The 15563-nt window shown below is 38.6% G+C and overlaps 1 protein-coding gene across 1 annotated transcript; it reads right to left on the bottom strand.

Annotated features, from left to right (window-relative positions):
• Nucleotides 1-5065: 5065 nt before the first annotated feature.
• chst3a (carbohydrate (chondroitin 6) sulfotransferase 3a) lies at nucleotides 5066-13012 on the bottom strand. The gene is made up of 4 exons (XM_014336803.2): nucleotides 12524-13012; nucleotides 10420-10576; nucleotides 8207-8743; nucleotides 5066-7940 (listed from the first exon to the last, which is right to left on the bottom strand). Exons 2-4 carry the CDS (start codon nucleotides 10560-10562, stop codon nucleotides 7244-7246), a joined length of 1377 nt encoding a protein of 458 aa, XP_014192289.1. The 5' UTR covers nucleotides 10563-10576; nucleotides 12524-13012; the 3' UTR covers nucleotides 5066-7243.
• Nucleotides 13013-15563: the final 2551 nt, after the last annotated feature.

Raw genomic sequence — 15563 nt, 5'->3', positions numbered from 1 at the left:
TTATCACCTTCTTCTAATTCAGGAGAATAATGCAAACTAAAACTACATAATAATTCACAATCTTTAATTAGGGGTCTACCATGGCATAAAATAATATTATAATCTCACAATATGTAGCCAACATAGATATATCACAGCTTTTATTCAACATTACATATCCAAAATTATTATTGCATATAGCTAAAACAGGAGAATATATTTTAGAATAGGCCAAGTTTATGTTTAGACTGAAATCATATTTATAAGGACACTATTTCTATTTAGAGGTGGTCCAACAGAGCACCATTTCTGTTTGTGGGCAGGGAATGGTTGAGTGAATATACCTTGCCGAATCAAACACAAGGCTTCTTTCAGGCACAGTACCTCCAGAGCCATATGAGGGCACTCAGTGTTCCACCCCAACCACAGGATTTATTTACCTTCCAACGACAGGCAGCCAGAAAGAGGAGCCTGAGTGTGCTTAAAGAAAAGTAGGGGTGAAGAAAGTGTGTGCATGAGGGGTGGAGGGGCTGGGAGGAAGCATAAGGATTGTGTGACACAGAATTAAAACGCTAAAAAGCTATGTGTCATAATCCTTAAGAAAAAGAAAAAGAAAACTCAACATAGGAACAGAAACAAAACCATGTGATTTCAATTGCGATATGAGTCAAGTAAACTCCCCTATCTGCTGAAAGAAGAACAATTCTCAAAGGAGATGTCTGAAAGAGGAGGAACATGGATAAGAGTTCGAAAAAGTTGATAAGGTGGGGGTGTGTTTCCTGTTGCATTAGCTCGCTCTCCACCCCTTCGTTCTCGAGCACAAGCTGACTCATTGAATCTGTGTGTGAATAAAAGCCACTGTGTGAAATGGTACAGTAATGGCATGACAGTCTGAAGCCAGTGTCACGCTTGAAATTTCAAATGTTAGCAATTAAGTGTGGTAGTAATAAGGTGAACATTCAGGTTGTTATGAATTACAAATATCTAAAAAATAAAAATAAGTGCATCTTTACAAGCTACCAAAACAGAAACTCAGTAATAATAATAATAATAATAATAATAAATCAATTGTGGTGTATGCAGCAATACCTGAATTACCTCATATTATCACAATTGCATGTTATATTGTAAGGCAGACCCTACAATAATCCATATAGAGAAAACCCCAATAATCATATGGCCCCCCTATGAGGAAGTAGTGGCAATAGTGGGAAGGGAAAACTCCCTTTTAACAGGAAGAAACCTCCGGCTGAACCGAGCTCAGGGCTCAACCTCGATGACCGGTTGAGGGGAGGGGAGGAAGACAAGACAAAAGACATGCTGTGGAAAAGAGTCAGGTCATTAAGATAAGATGGGACCTGATTATTCAAGACCTTGTATGTGAGGAGCATTTTGAAATCAACTCTGGATTTAACAGCCAATGAAGGGAAGCCAATATAGGAGAGAAAGGCTCTCTTTCTAGTCCCTGTCAGGACTCTTGCTGCAGCATTTTGGATTAACTGAAGGCCTTTCAGGAAGTTTTTAGGACATCTTGATAATAATGAATTACAGTAGTCCACACTAGAAGTAATAAATGCATGAGCTAGTTTTTCAGCGTCATTCTTAGACAAGATATTTCTAATTTTAAAGGTGTTGCGCAAATGGAAGAACGCAGTCCTACATATTTGTTTAATATGTGCATTGAATGACATATCCTGATCAAAAATGACTCCAAGGTTCCTCACAGTGTTACTGGAGGCCAAGGTAATGCCATCTACAGTAAGTATCTGGTTAGATAACATATTTCCAAGATTTCTAGGGCCAATAACTTCAGTTTTATCTGAATTTAGAAGCAGGACGTTAGCTGTCCTCCAGGTCTTTGTATCTTTAAGACATTCCTGAAGTTTAACTAATTTGTGTTTGTTATCTGGCTTCATGGATAGATAAATAACAGTGAATATGTATGCTATGCCTTCTAATGATACACATATAATGCAAACAGAACTGGTCATAGCACAGAGCCTGTCGACGTCCATAAATAACCTTAGTGTGTGAAAAGGACTTGCCATTTATATGAACAAATTGGAGTCTAATAAATAGATATGGAACAAACCATTGCAGTTCAGTACCTGTAATACCTGCAGCATGCTCTAATTTTTCCTTATAGAATATTATAGTCAACAGTATCGATTACACAACAGAAAATGCTTATATTTTTACATTCAAAACATTATATTTATGATTTTATTTAATGCCATTAATGCATGTGGCCTGCTATCTCAACATTTCCCCACATGCAAATGCTGAAGAAATCCAAAGAATTTCTTTTCTGTGCTCACTTTGAGCAATATGATTGAATGCATTGCAAATTACAGTTAAGAGAACCTAATTGCGTAATTTTACAAACAGAAGTTCAGATCCCAGATCATCAACAATAATAACCCAAATAATAATAAAAATAATAATAACCCAAAATACAGCCTATGAGTTACTTGCTCCTCCTCAAATCTGTGTTAGTTTCCAGTTGTCGCACCAACAACCACGAGTAAACTTTCCAGGGTAGGTGGACAAAACCAAGCAAACAAATTGCTTTTGGAAACAATCCATTTATTTTCAGAACTTGCACTCAGTTATAGTCAATAACTTAAATCACTCAATTATTTATTATTTTGGTCATTTCACCGAGTGAGTGAGTGAGTGAGTGAGTGAGTGAGTGAGTGAGTGAGTGAGTGAGTGAGTGAGTGAGTGCAATCATGTGAATGAACATGATTCGAGTGGGTGATTCATGGTGAAATCTGCGAGATGAAAAATGGGTGGCTGAAAACCGTCTCACATCTTGTGAGGGAATGGTGCATGTTCAGTGATTCATCCTCTGAACATAATAGTGAATCTAAGACCTGAGTGATAGCCAGGGACTTAAACCAGGCCCAACAAGTCGAGTGTGTCAGTTAAAAACACTTGAAACCAAAGTCAGGAAAACTTTCAAAATATTAGCAATTATAAACACATGGCAAAGTGAAAAGACAAGGTTGTATTTCAGCTCAGTGAGTGTAACTAAGTTGGTCTGAGTTCTGGTCAAAAACACTGGATACCTTGAGAAAACCTGACACATTGCCAGGTTCAACTCTTCAATGACCCATTGTGGAAACCTTTTCTCATTTGCAGGGAAGAAACAGCTGCTGCTCTGCTGTGGAAATAACATCAGGGAAATGATCTGGGAGAAAATCAGCTTGACCAACAGCTGTGCACTCTAAAGTGCTCTCTCTCAGTTGAGATGTGAGGCAGATAGACGGAATGCAGGCCTGAATGGGTTCCCTGTTTCTGCTTTACTCACACTAAGCCTTTAGAGGATCACAGGCAGCAGCAGTGTGTATTTTAATATGCAGCTGAACTACATCAACAATTCCACATGAATTTGCATTTTGGCCATTTCATTCTCAAACTGCTTCCATTCCAAGCAAAATAAGCTGATCGGATAGTTGGATATCAAAGCAATGACTATAGTAAACATAGTGCCAGTGTTTGCTTACCAATTGCATTCTGTACAACTTACTGCTCTATCGTTCTGTCAAGTCAAGGTTTGTCAAGTTTTCCACTGTTCGGTTAATTCAGTAAAATGTATCTAAATAGAACGCAGACGTTATTTTACTTTGTTACATTGCTGATAACCAGAGGTTTGTGCTTAAGTCAGATTTAATTTACAAAAATGCCAACTTAATACCTGATTCCCCTGAGCACCAAATCATTTCTTGAAATTCAAATATTTATATGCCCGCTTAAATTAGCACTTCAATGGCAGACTGTGCATTTGAAAGAACTACATCTGAGCTGTAAAAAAGAACAATTTTAGTATTTCAGTATTCAAAGAACTATAACTGTGCAACTAACTAAATTAGCCAAAGTAAGGCTTAAGAACAGATTTCCTTTGGTGAATTGACTTAGACTCAAACTTTTTCTGATTTTCTTTGGGGTTTTTTGCCACAACAAAAACTTTGAAGTTATGTTGGCAATAGCCTCTGTTCCTTATTAACCTTTTTGCAATCATCCATAAACATGGAGAAACTGCACATCTGTATTCCTCCCCACCAAAAAAACGGAACTGCATGTATTCCCACTCCGAATAGCTGCATTAGTTTAATGCATACTATGTGGCACTGTGACCACACCCACTGTTTGAGCTACAAAATTGGTTGTTCTGGCTTCAGTATGTCACACATATATATGAATTCATATGTTTTTAAAATGAAGGTAAGTGAAGCTCCGTGAAATTCTGAAACATATGCCTTTCACAGCTGCTTCAATGAAGCCACAGTGAAACTGAGCACAATATTGCCATTTATCTGAAGTCACAGTGCTTAACTTCATATTTTATCAAGACTGACAGTTAAGCCAGCACCACCTGGGTTTCACTTAAAGTCATAGGCTGTATACACTCATCAGCCACTTCATTAGGTATATCTTGCTATTACTTGAAACTAGGGCTGTTCGATATAACGATATATATCGGATGACGATATAAAAACGTCTATCGTTTCATTTTACGCTATCGTTTGTTTCGTGGTGTCGCAAAATAAACTGTTTACGGCAATATTTTTTCATCGTTTTGATGGTCACTGTAGTGGCTATATTCATTTCTTAAAGTTCTCTCTTTTTCTTATATTTACTATAACCACACTACAGACGGACAAGCGCCTGTTTTTATGCGTTGTCGTTAGCAACAACGACGGTAACGCCATCGCGTGTCCACTTGTTTATGTTCCACATAAACCTTTCACAATAAAGCTCAAGATCCTGTTGAGACTTTTCAAAACTGAATCACGTGAAAGAGCAGATTATTTACGGATGAGAAGTAAAAAGAGCCGCCAGGTGCTAAAAAAATAAACCTTAGACTCAAACGTTAGAACAGGCTTTTCCCCGCAGCACGTTGTGTAATAAATACTCACAAAGAAAATGGCGGCCGTTACAACTTATGTCTAAAAATGTATCGTTTCATGCATCAGTTAAAACACTCGACTCCAGGTACGCGACGCGCAGCTGGAAACACTTCACGCAAGTCGAGCTGCCCGAGAGTCACAGAATTTACAGAAAATGTTACATTTTTGTGATTTATATCATTATTGGGACGATAGAATTCTTATATTGGGATATGAGATTTTGGTCATATCGCACAGCCCTACTTGAAACTGCTTTAGTTCAATGTGTTATAGATTCAACCGGATGCTGAAAGCATTCCTCAGAAATTATGATTCATATTGCATTGATAGCATCTCATAGTTGTTGCAGATTTCACATCTGTGATGTGACTCTCACATTCCACAGCATACCAAAAGCAGTGGATTGAAATCTGGTGGCTTTAGAAGCCATTTGAGGACAGTGACATGTTAAAGAAACCAGTTTTAAGATGATTTGAACTTTATTACATGGTCCTTCTGTGCTGGAAACAGCCATCAGAGGATGGACACATGGAAGATGGTTATCAATAATGCTTGTGATCAGCAACAATATTCAAGGAAGCCTGTGGTGTTTAAACAATACTCAGCTGGTACTAACAGGTCTAAAGCATGCTAAAACACTATCCCCCACACCATTAAACTGCTACCACCAGGCTGACCCATTGACATGAGGCAGAATGAATTTATGCTTTCAGGTTGTTTATGCCAAATTCTGACCCTACCACCCAAATGTCACAGCAGAAATTTAGATTCATAAGATCAGATAACATCATTTTAAAATATTTTTTGCCCCATAGCCTGAGTTTCCTGTTTGTAGCTGACAGGATTGGCATCAGATGTGGTTTTCCACTGTTTTGACCCATCTGCTTAAAGATTCGATGGGTTTTCCACATGCTCTTCTGCATAGCTTGGCTTCAATGAGTGTTTGAGTTATTACTGCTTTCCTATCTGCCTGTCAGCCATTCCCCTCTGGCCTCTGGCATCAACAAGGAATTTTCTTCCAGAGAACTGCAGCTTACTGGATATTTTCTCTTTTTCAGATCATTTCCCCTCAATCCTAGAGATGGTTATTGGAAAAATCCCAGATCAGTTTCTGAAATACTTAGACCAGCATATCTGGCACCAACAGCATGAAAGTCACTTAAATCACCGTTCTTCCCCATTCAGATGCTCAATTTGAACTTCAGCATACATAACTAAATGCATCAAGTTGCTGCCATGTGAATGGTCGATTAGATATTTGTGTTAACAAGCAGCTGAACAAGTGTACCAAATGAATTGGCCAGTGAGTGAACCTACACAGGTCATATCAAAACACAACACATCTTTACAGGGTGGATTCTGCAGGTCTTAATATTTTTGGGTGATTTTATTACTTTGAGTTGTTGTGTGATTTAAAAGAAAACAAAAAAACCTTACATTTAATGACCAACATAAGAACAGATCAGCTCTCACGCAAGCAACAAAATTAAACAAAACCTACTTGGACGTTTAGAGAAGTGAGAAATACTTTAATACAGATGCAGTTAAGGCTGCTGGCTAGAAATAAAAAACAAAAAACAAAACAAAAAAAAATAGTTGAGTAGATATTTCATATAGATATATGAGTGTTATTACTTCTCATATATCATCTTTAAATTGATAAATAAATCTTAATTTATCTTCTCTAATCTCAGAGTTTTCAAAAGAAGAACCTATTCTCTTACATGGCACGCTGTTGAGAAAATATCAATGCTTGTCATCGAGACACAACATACTTTTCCTGAGTAAGATTTGTAAAACTCTATCACAGCACATCATGTCTACTCGAACATAACTCTAGCAAATGCCTAGACTAATGCTGATGTATAAAAACATGAAACCAGCCAAACTGGGTGTTATTAAGAAAAGGTCTTAGGATCCTCTAAGACAAAATTTCCCTTAGATAACATATGCACATAACTTTCACTTTAAGTTTGTAACATGAAATTCAACCATGAAGATTTAACAAAAATCCTACACAATAATCTGTCACATTTGGCCTTGATATCAATGCTTGTTTCATTTCTAAATGAAATAAAGAGAATGAAACAAAGTTTAATCTTCAGGCTACTCAGTGAACACAGTATGCAAATAAATACTTCCCTTTATCAAGTAGTTTTTCATTATTTCAATGAGGCACATCATTGGCGAGCATCTTACTGTATGGCCTACATGTGAGGCACCTTTGTTTGTATTTTTATGGCACCTTTGTATAACAGTTTTGATCTGAACAGTAATGGCTTCTGCTGGCTCACATGCACTGCATGCCATGCAGTATTGTGCAGTTTCACAGCTGTATGTTGACCTCCTGATTAATTAAATAATCTATCCTCAAGCAAACTAATGGACTTGTTGGTCAGTGTCGTTTCATCATTCACAAATCTGTACCCGAACAGCTTCATGGTGGGTCCACACACTCTCTGAACTACCTGAGCCAATGTAAAGGGAATTGTAAATCTCCATTTCTCTGCCTGCTCTGATGAGTTCTTCTGAGTGGAGTAAATCCCGCTGGCTTTCTGTGTGGTCTGGGTGTTCCTCAGTATCCACTCCCTGGCCAGGGAACTAAATGGTATCCCTGCAAACTTGTACATCTCCTCTGCCTTTTGCATAGGGTAGAGGGCGATATCCTCATAGCGGACCAGCATGTAGCGGTTCCTGAGCCAGTGAGGTTGGCTCAGTCCAACCTCTGCAGACATCCTAATGTGATCACAGTTTCCTTTGAGCCTCTTCACCTCCTCATCATCTTCGGGCACCTGGCCGTTCTGCGCCCAGGCCTTCCACGTGTGATATTTTGAAGAGAACGCTACCATGCGCGATGCTAAGATAGCTCTTGGATCTCGAACTAGCTGGATAACTTTGATATCCAAGCGAGGGTCCTCTACCAAAGGCTGCAGTGTGTCCAGCTGATGCACACGAACAGTCTTAATGGCATGGTGTTGTTTGGAAAGGCAGGATTCAGATGCAAGAGTTAGGTTCAGTGGCCCACAGCGACGACTCTTACAGTGATACCTAAAACAAGACCATAACGTTTTTAAATGATAAAAAGCATTTTACAAAACTGAATAGTGGGAATATTAATATTTCATGCATATACTAAATTAATATTTTTTCTCTGTTGTCATGCAGAAGAACATTGGGAATATTATTAATAAGGCACACAGACGATAGCTTAGTGTTAAAGTAGTGTCATGACCATCAGGCCTTCCTTTTGCAGCTGCATAAATAAAGATTACAGGCTTGATTAGCAGCACAGGGATTTGTAACTTATACAATACCTCTCAAAAACATCTCTGATTACAGGACTGCAGACCCGTTCTTCACAGAGTGATAAACTAGACTCTCTGCGGAAAAGAGATGGGGTGACGTGGTCCTGAGGTGGGGGAGAGATGAACTTCTCAAGAGGTGAGAAATCACACAGGAAAAGCCCCTGGAGTACATCTCGGTAAATTCCCGACAACACTGTCCCATTGTTTGCCTCTGCAGCCGGGGTCAGCATGCGCTCGACATGCCACAGTGGCTCAAACAGATAGAACATGTTCTCCCCGTGCTGGTTAAAAAATTCCCCCACAAATGAGGAACCTGTCCGTGTGGTGGCCAAGAGTAATACGTGCTTACGGCCACCGGCGTAGCTGTATGTCCCCAAATCATCCAGTTCTTCCTCCTCTTCTTCCTCTGAGAAATTTGAGTTATCCCTCTTTGTACCAGAGAGTCGCGACAGCAGCATTTTGAGTGCCATCAGGGAGCCCTTTTGTGTTATGTTGCTGAAATCCTGCTGCTGCGGAATCTGCCTCTGGATCAATCTGTCAGAGACCCTGACAAGATAAATAGACTTCATTATAAAATATCCATTGGCAAACCATAAGGTGTTACATTTTATTCTTTTTTTTATATATTTTATTTAGCTGATAGTTGCATTTATGTCTGAGTTATAACTAAAACAACCAGCAAGGGTGAAAGCACTTTTGAGGCACAGAGGATTTTTATAAGGTAAAAAGATATATATCTGTATATAGCCTACAGGAAGGCAGAACCCCGATCAGTTATCAGTGACACTGACACATGAGGCCACCTTCCAAAGCATGGTACAACTACAACCCAGTCCTTTCAAAATAAAAGTACATAACAAATTAAAACAAAAGAAATTATAAATTTCCTTCACAAGAACATAACTAAAACACACAACAGTACAAAAACACAAAATATTTACAACTGCTAAACCAAGCAAACCTACCTAAAGATCTACCCTTTGGCCCCCAACTTGATTCATAGATGACCGATTCAGAGAAGACCATCTCTGAATCGAGGAGGCGGCCTAAGGATAGATCTTTCACCATCTTACAATGCTGTGATTGCAGCCATTCCCCAACTATTTGTGAATGGTACTCATGGCCATTGATCAATGGCCACTGATCAATGGGGTTGTTGATCAATGGTCATGACAGTTTGCATATTAATGATCAATGAACTAACCTCACAGCCCACTGTTCGTCAGTGGTGCTGGTTTCAGTCATTGTGCAAATGTATTGTTTATAAGGTTGGGGAAACCTGCAGTCCGCTGAGACTAAAGAAGTCACTTGGATGAGTGCCAAAACGTTTCTCCCACTGAAAACGCTACGTCCAGATGAACAGACTCAACCTTTTGGAATTTACTTACCTGGATGATTGAGCATGCATCACGACATTCAATCTGAGTTAATTATGTTCAGCAGTGTCTTGTCCTCAAGTCTGCCTCCTCTGGACTACCAGCGCTTACAGTGTATATTTTTATATTTCTGTCTATTTGTCCTTCTTTTGTGTGTGTGCCTTCACAGTGAAGTGGCTAATACATTTTCTTGGCAAGCCTCAGATCACTGGTTTGATTCCAGCTGAAAGTGTCCCTGCATCTACTCTGGCGTGATCCCTGTTTGAATTCAGTTTTCTTCCCTTTGACCTAAAAAATGTTTCATTTTTTTTATTTTGACAACCTTGAGTCCTGCTTTTGGCTCCTTACTCTCTACACATCTTGACACTGTACCATTTTTATCTTTTTTAGATAGGGTTTCTTATCTATCTTATCTATCTTTTCATAATTATCTTAAAACAGTTTTCTCAAAAAAACCTTCAGCATGGAAACAAAAGCTTAATATGATAAAATCTTGAAACTCTCCCTGTGAGACAACTCACACCTGAGAATTATATCCTCCCCGGCTTTATGCTGCTTTAGGGTTAAGATTATTGTTCTTATGATTGTTAAATCAAGAAGGTGCATTCATCTGAAGCATAGAAACATCTTGGCAAGCACATCTGAGCAGGGCAACGCCACATCTGAAGTCTTTACATCAAGGCAAGCTAAGCTAAGGTAGACTGCTGGGTCTTAATATGTATTTTTATTGGTAAGAAAGGAAACACACCTCCCAAAAAGTACAAGATCCCTTTAGCTTTCCTCAGATTTGCACAAATATAATATAAAATTTAGCAGATTATTACACACTCTTCTCCATACTCTTACCTAGAGAGGATGTTGCTTTCCTTTTCAATGATGACCAGGGCCACAATACAGATAAAGACGATTGCATACTTGGTCTTCATTCTTAAGTCTTCCCTTTGCAATGTGAGCTCTACAGTGCTGTTCTTTGGGTCATAGCTTGTCATGCAGAGGCTTCATTCTAAAGAAAGAAAAAAAAAAGACAAATAAAAATAGGATGTTAGTTCTTGTGCTATTTGTGAAATCACAGAGCTTCCTTAGTGCTTAAAGACAAACCGAAACATAACCAGTCTATTTTTAATCTCTAACCAATATGTGGTTGCATTTGTGCTGCTCTGACATTTCAACTATATTGAGGTGCTTGTGCAACAGCAACAGCTTTTACAAATTTGTTTGTCTTATTTCTTAGAGCAACAGAAAATGACACTATTGGTTTTCACCAGGATTGGAGAATGGCATAAGTTAAAAGACAAATGTTGGAACAGGCAACAGAGACCTACAGCCGAGGCCTGGGTTCAAATCTGTCTCACTCTGCATGTGTCAAATAAAGGCTAAAAAAAGGGGGGGGGACAAGAACAGGAGGTACAGGGGCTAAAACAGTCTGACTGCAAAGTAGTCCTTTAACACTCCCAGTGATTCAGCATTAAGCCAAATACAAGACATCGTGGGAAACTGAGTAGAGCTTTACACATATTATAACTGTCTCTGTTGATGAATTGGGTCATCTTATCATCATCTTATCACCAGCATGTCATTCTTAGAAACCAAAAGCTTTCCCATGCCGTGGAGCAACCTTTAAGACACAAGCCTCAGCAGGTTTTCAGTTCAGTAATCTTCAATTCTAACTCTCAATTTTTTTTTTAAATTTATCAGCATAGACAGCTGGGTAAGTCGGAGCATGATATTTTCCAATTCTATTCAGTGTCATTAGCTAAAGTAGTAATCCTTCCATGCTTTGGGAATATTGAGCTGTGCTGGCATGGATAACAAGGAAAACCAGTTAGGAAGACATACCACACTGGTGTCATAGTGCTCCTCTGAAAACAAGTTAACCATATTGACAATGAATTTTAATTGAAATCATTCAGCACAACAAATTTCTTAACTCTGAATAATGCCGTTTCCGTGTTGCTGAGAAAGAAATGTAGACACGCACGCACATGCCATTTGGTCCTGTCAGGAGAGTGAATAATTTCTACAAAGCATATAATTAAAGGAAAAAATACAATTTTCAAGTAGTTTGTGAAATGATTGTGTGCTCCGTGAGTAAATATCCCCCAATTATCTTAGTTTAATACGGCAAAGCCGTCAAACTGTCAGGCTGAAGCGCTTGAGATGAGCACTTTTACATATTCAAGAGTCACTGGAGCGTTTGGCAAATCTGACTATCTGCTCAGGCAGAAACACACATCACTCTGTTTATCATCTCACTACAAATTACATTAATGGCTGCCTTCAAAGCCTCCGAGCAGCATCTCATGGAGATGTTAAAAGCCAAAAAGTCTCACTGAAAGATTTGCTGTTCTTGCAGGAGTGCAAGTGTAAACAATAAGGTGCTATAGGCATATACTGAGAGCCATTATAGTTTGCACAGGTGTTATTATTTCTATGTAACTGACTGACTTTAATTTCACTGTTTACCACTGTTTCACACTTGCACCCCTCTATGTGTGGTGTGCTCAACACTATGGCACTGGCAGTCGTTCATGGGGGAGGGGGATTTTAATTCAGTGTAATTTGTACCATCTACTGATCCAGAATAAATACAGACTACTGCATACTTCTGCACAGTATTAATACAGTATATAATGAGCAGGAATCAAAGCATTATTCCTTCATATATTCGATTTATTTAAATAAGAAATTGATATGTGTAATGGAAAGTGGGCTAAACGGAAATGCAGCTTATTGCAGCATATTTGTGCTGTTATCACAGAAAACAAACCGCGCATTTGAGGTTGAAACAATAGGTTAGCAAACTCAATTCAACATCCTTTTTAGCAAAAGGAAGAGGATGTTTACAAGCCCGTGCGATTCGACGGCTCTGCATATGCGCTGTTTAACCATTTCGCGATTTGCAGCCACTAAAATGAGAAGCGGGGATGTTCAGATGGTGTGTCTTACAAACCTTTGTTTGGCCTCTTGGTGAGTTCAAGTGAAATGTCCCTGATTTGTGAGAAATACCGTCCTTTCGTAGCATCCTGCTGCTTTGTCTCGGAGATGGACGCACGGCTTCATTGTACTATCCCCGGTTTCGGGCTGCTCTCCTCCACCAGATGTAGCACAGAGGCTTCGTACAGAAACATTGATATACGAAGACTAAAAAGAGTGACCAGTGCGAAAGCATATGTATATATATCCTTTTTTAAATTAAATCTGACTGATTTAAAAAAGTAAAGCAAAAAGAGAGGAAACGATAAACGGCATAAAAGTAATTAAGCACCGGTGTTGCCTAAATCTAGTTAAAGCGTAGTATTGCCTCTTACAAAACTTTTTCTCCAACTTTTCTCTCGTGCTGGACACCACGACACGAAGAGCGAGCTGGCCACGCTTCCCAGCACCCCTAACTCTCGCCCGGACAGCCTGTGTTGGTTGGCAAGGTCACGTGATTCCAACGAACCTTTACTATTGAAATAACCTCCTGTCAGAGGTAAAGCCTCGTGGCGCTGCGCGAATCATTCATGCTAAAGTGGGCTATAGTAAAACTTATTGTGTACTGAAATAGCTCCTAAAAAATTTAATGTATAAATAAATGTAGTTTGTTGATGTTTGTCTTTAAGTTGCAGTCAATGTGGTCATGACATGACTAAGCTGCTCACCACACCGGATCATCTGCCACCATCTCACCCTATCTTATCCTCCTCTGTGACACCAGTCTCCTTCATGTCCTCCTTCAGTATGCATGAATCTTCTCTGTGGTCTTCCTCATTTCCTCCTGTCTGGCAGCTCCATTTTTAACATCCTTTGTCCAACGTATCCTTTATCCCTTCTCTGTACATGTCCAAACCATCACAGCATTCCTTCTCTTTGTCTTCATACCACTCAACCTGAACTGTCCCTGTGATATATTCATTTCTAATCTTGTCCTTGTCCCAGTCACTCCCAATGAATGAGCTGAGCCTATTCTTCTGCTGTTGACCACAAGAAAATAATTCAAACAAAGAAAAACGAGAAAGCACTCTTTGCTTTCGATTGTTGCAGTGTAAAATAATTCATTTCTTACAGGTGAGACTTTGCAGATGTACTCCTGTGTATATCCTGCTGCACTGGTTTGATTACTGTATAGCTATATTTGGTAGGGGTAGGTTAAGCAGCTCGTTTTATTAGCATCCTATCTTGCTACTTTGAAGAGCAGTGCTGACCTTTACACTGCAAGAAACAACAGAGCACAGCAAAAAAGGCTTTTTGCAGATGCTGTAGCTTTCATAAGCTATTTATTTCCTGTTATTCAAGCATGTCACAAAAGCAGGTGTGTGTATTTAGTTAGTATTGCCTCAATTTCACAGAGCCGGTCGATTTTCAAAGAACTTGCATGGAATCATAATGCAGTACTGTGTACAATGTACTTTCACATTGTCTGTGGGGTGCTGGTAAACATTGCTATTCTTATTATTGTTACGTGTATGCTGGCAAAAAGGTCCAGAACAAATCTACAGATGTGGTTGTATAAGTATATAACAGCTGGATACTCACTACTACAGTTGACCCGCTGTTTGAGATAGATGCTTGTGTTTTGTTTTGTTTTTGTTTTGTCTTGTCTCTAAACTGTATCCAAGCAAACGCACGCCAAATAAACAGACCTGTTTATTTTTACATGTAGTGTTTACCATCTGATTTGTACCACTTGGGGGCAGCAAAGTAAAAGCAGAGTATGGAGCAGTGCATCAGAGAACAAATGCTTAGTTTGAACTCCTCCGTAGGCTCCTGTCAGGGCTTAAAGTGTTTAATTCATTGTGATTTTTTTTTTTGTCAGATTGCATTGTTATCCTCATTAAACATTTTGGGTTTAAAAGGATCTCAAGCATACCAAAGAATCATATATTTTCATTCCCTGAAAACAACAAACTAGGTAAGCACACCATACCCATATTTTGTGCATTTTTCTGCATATATTAACATTACTTTAGGTTTTAGTTTAATACTGTTGTGAATACTACTTTTTTTTTACTGATGCTGTTTTCCTAGATATTTTTTCACTGCTAAACCCTCATTTTAATTTAAAATTTCTTTTATTTATTTATTTTTAATGTAGTCAGGACCCATCCATAATATGGAAATAAAATGTTAATAGATTATATATAAACTGCTTATTGTGCAGATGCTAATGATCATTTTAGTCCACAGTTACTCCAGCAGAAAAAAATGTGCCGTGTATTCATTCTGCAGTTTATGAAAATGAAAGGCTGCTAACCTACAGTATACTGTAGATGGAGAGATTAAAGGCATGACCCAGTTTTAGAGTGGACCAGGACTGAAAGCAAACCTTTGGCCTTGGCAAACCACACTAGAGATTATCAATAATAATCCAAAGGGCCAAAGCTGAAGTGGGGAGCTTGAGAACAGGTGCTCTTGTAGTGATACAAGTACTGTTCAGTTTATTCAAAGTTTCCCTTTCTATTTTTGGTAAATCTCCTTTTCCGCCCAGGTAAATACATGACTTTCCTTTCATTTATTTTTTTAAGCAGGGGGGAAAGGGCAGCTTGTTTTAACTGGAATTTTATCAATTTATGTTAAACATATCAAGCTCTCCAGATACCGTATAAACCCACAAGTCTGTTTTCAGGGAATAAAATATATGATTTGAGTGTATCTTTGGTATGCTTGAGATTCTTTCAAACCCAACAAGATTAATCCAAAATATTCTTCGTCTTAGTGATAAACATATCTACATGTTCACTAGTCCTTTTTCCAGACTCTCACGTTTCAGAGACATGTACAGAAACAGAGCCAAACTAATTCTACATGTAGCTCTCTCTGTCAACATCGCATCTTGATAAATGGCCAAAAACGTGTTCTAAATATGAGCTATGTACTCTAATCCTGTACAACAAGCTGAAATGTTCATGGCAGAAACATTCAGTCATATAATCATCATTACATGGAATTTGAAATAAAATGTATTTAAATGCTTCAGCTATCATTTTAATTTTGTAAAATAGTCGGCTATA

This window comes from Haplochromis burtoni, unplaced genomic scaffold, assembly GCF_018398535.1.
Source record: "Haplochromis burtoni strain Fernald_Lab_line unplaced genomic scaffold, NCSU_Asbu1 Contig_7, whole genome shotgun sequence".
NCBI classification, from domain to species: Eukaryota; Metazoa; Chordata; class Actinopteri; order Cichliformes; family Cichlidae; genus Haplochromis; species Haplochromis burtoni.
The sequence above is the reverse complement of the archived record's forward strand: the minus strand, read 5'-3'. Positions and strand labels throughout refer to the sequence as shown.

What these genes read in the sequence shown, in the direction of transcription:
- chst3a (XM_014336803.2), bottom strand. Translation starts at nt 10,562, where the DNA reads ATGACAAGCTATGACCCAAAGAACAGCACTGTAGAGCTCACATTGCAA. An exon ending in GAAAGCAACATCCTCTCTAG is followed by an intron (nt 8,744 to 10,419) that starts GTAAGAGTATGG and finishes TTATCTTGTCAG; the next exon opens with GGTCTCTGACAGATTGATCC. An exon ending in ATCAGAGATGTTTTTGAGAG is followed by an intron (nt 7,941 to 8,206) that starts GTATTGTATAAG and finishes GTCTTGTTTTAG; the next exon opens with GTATCACTGTAAGAGTCGTC.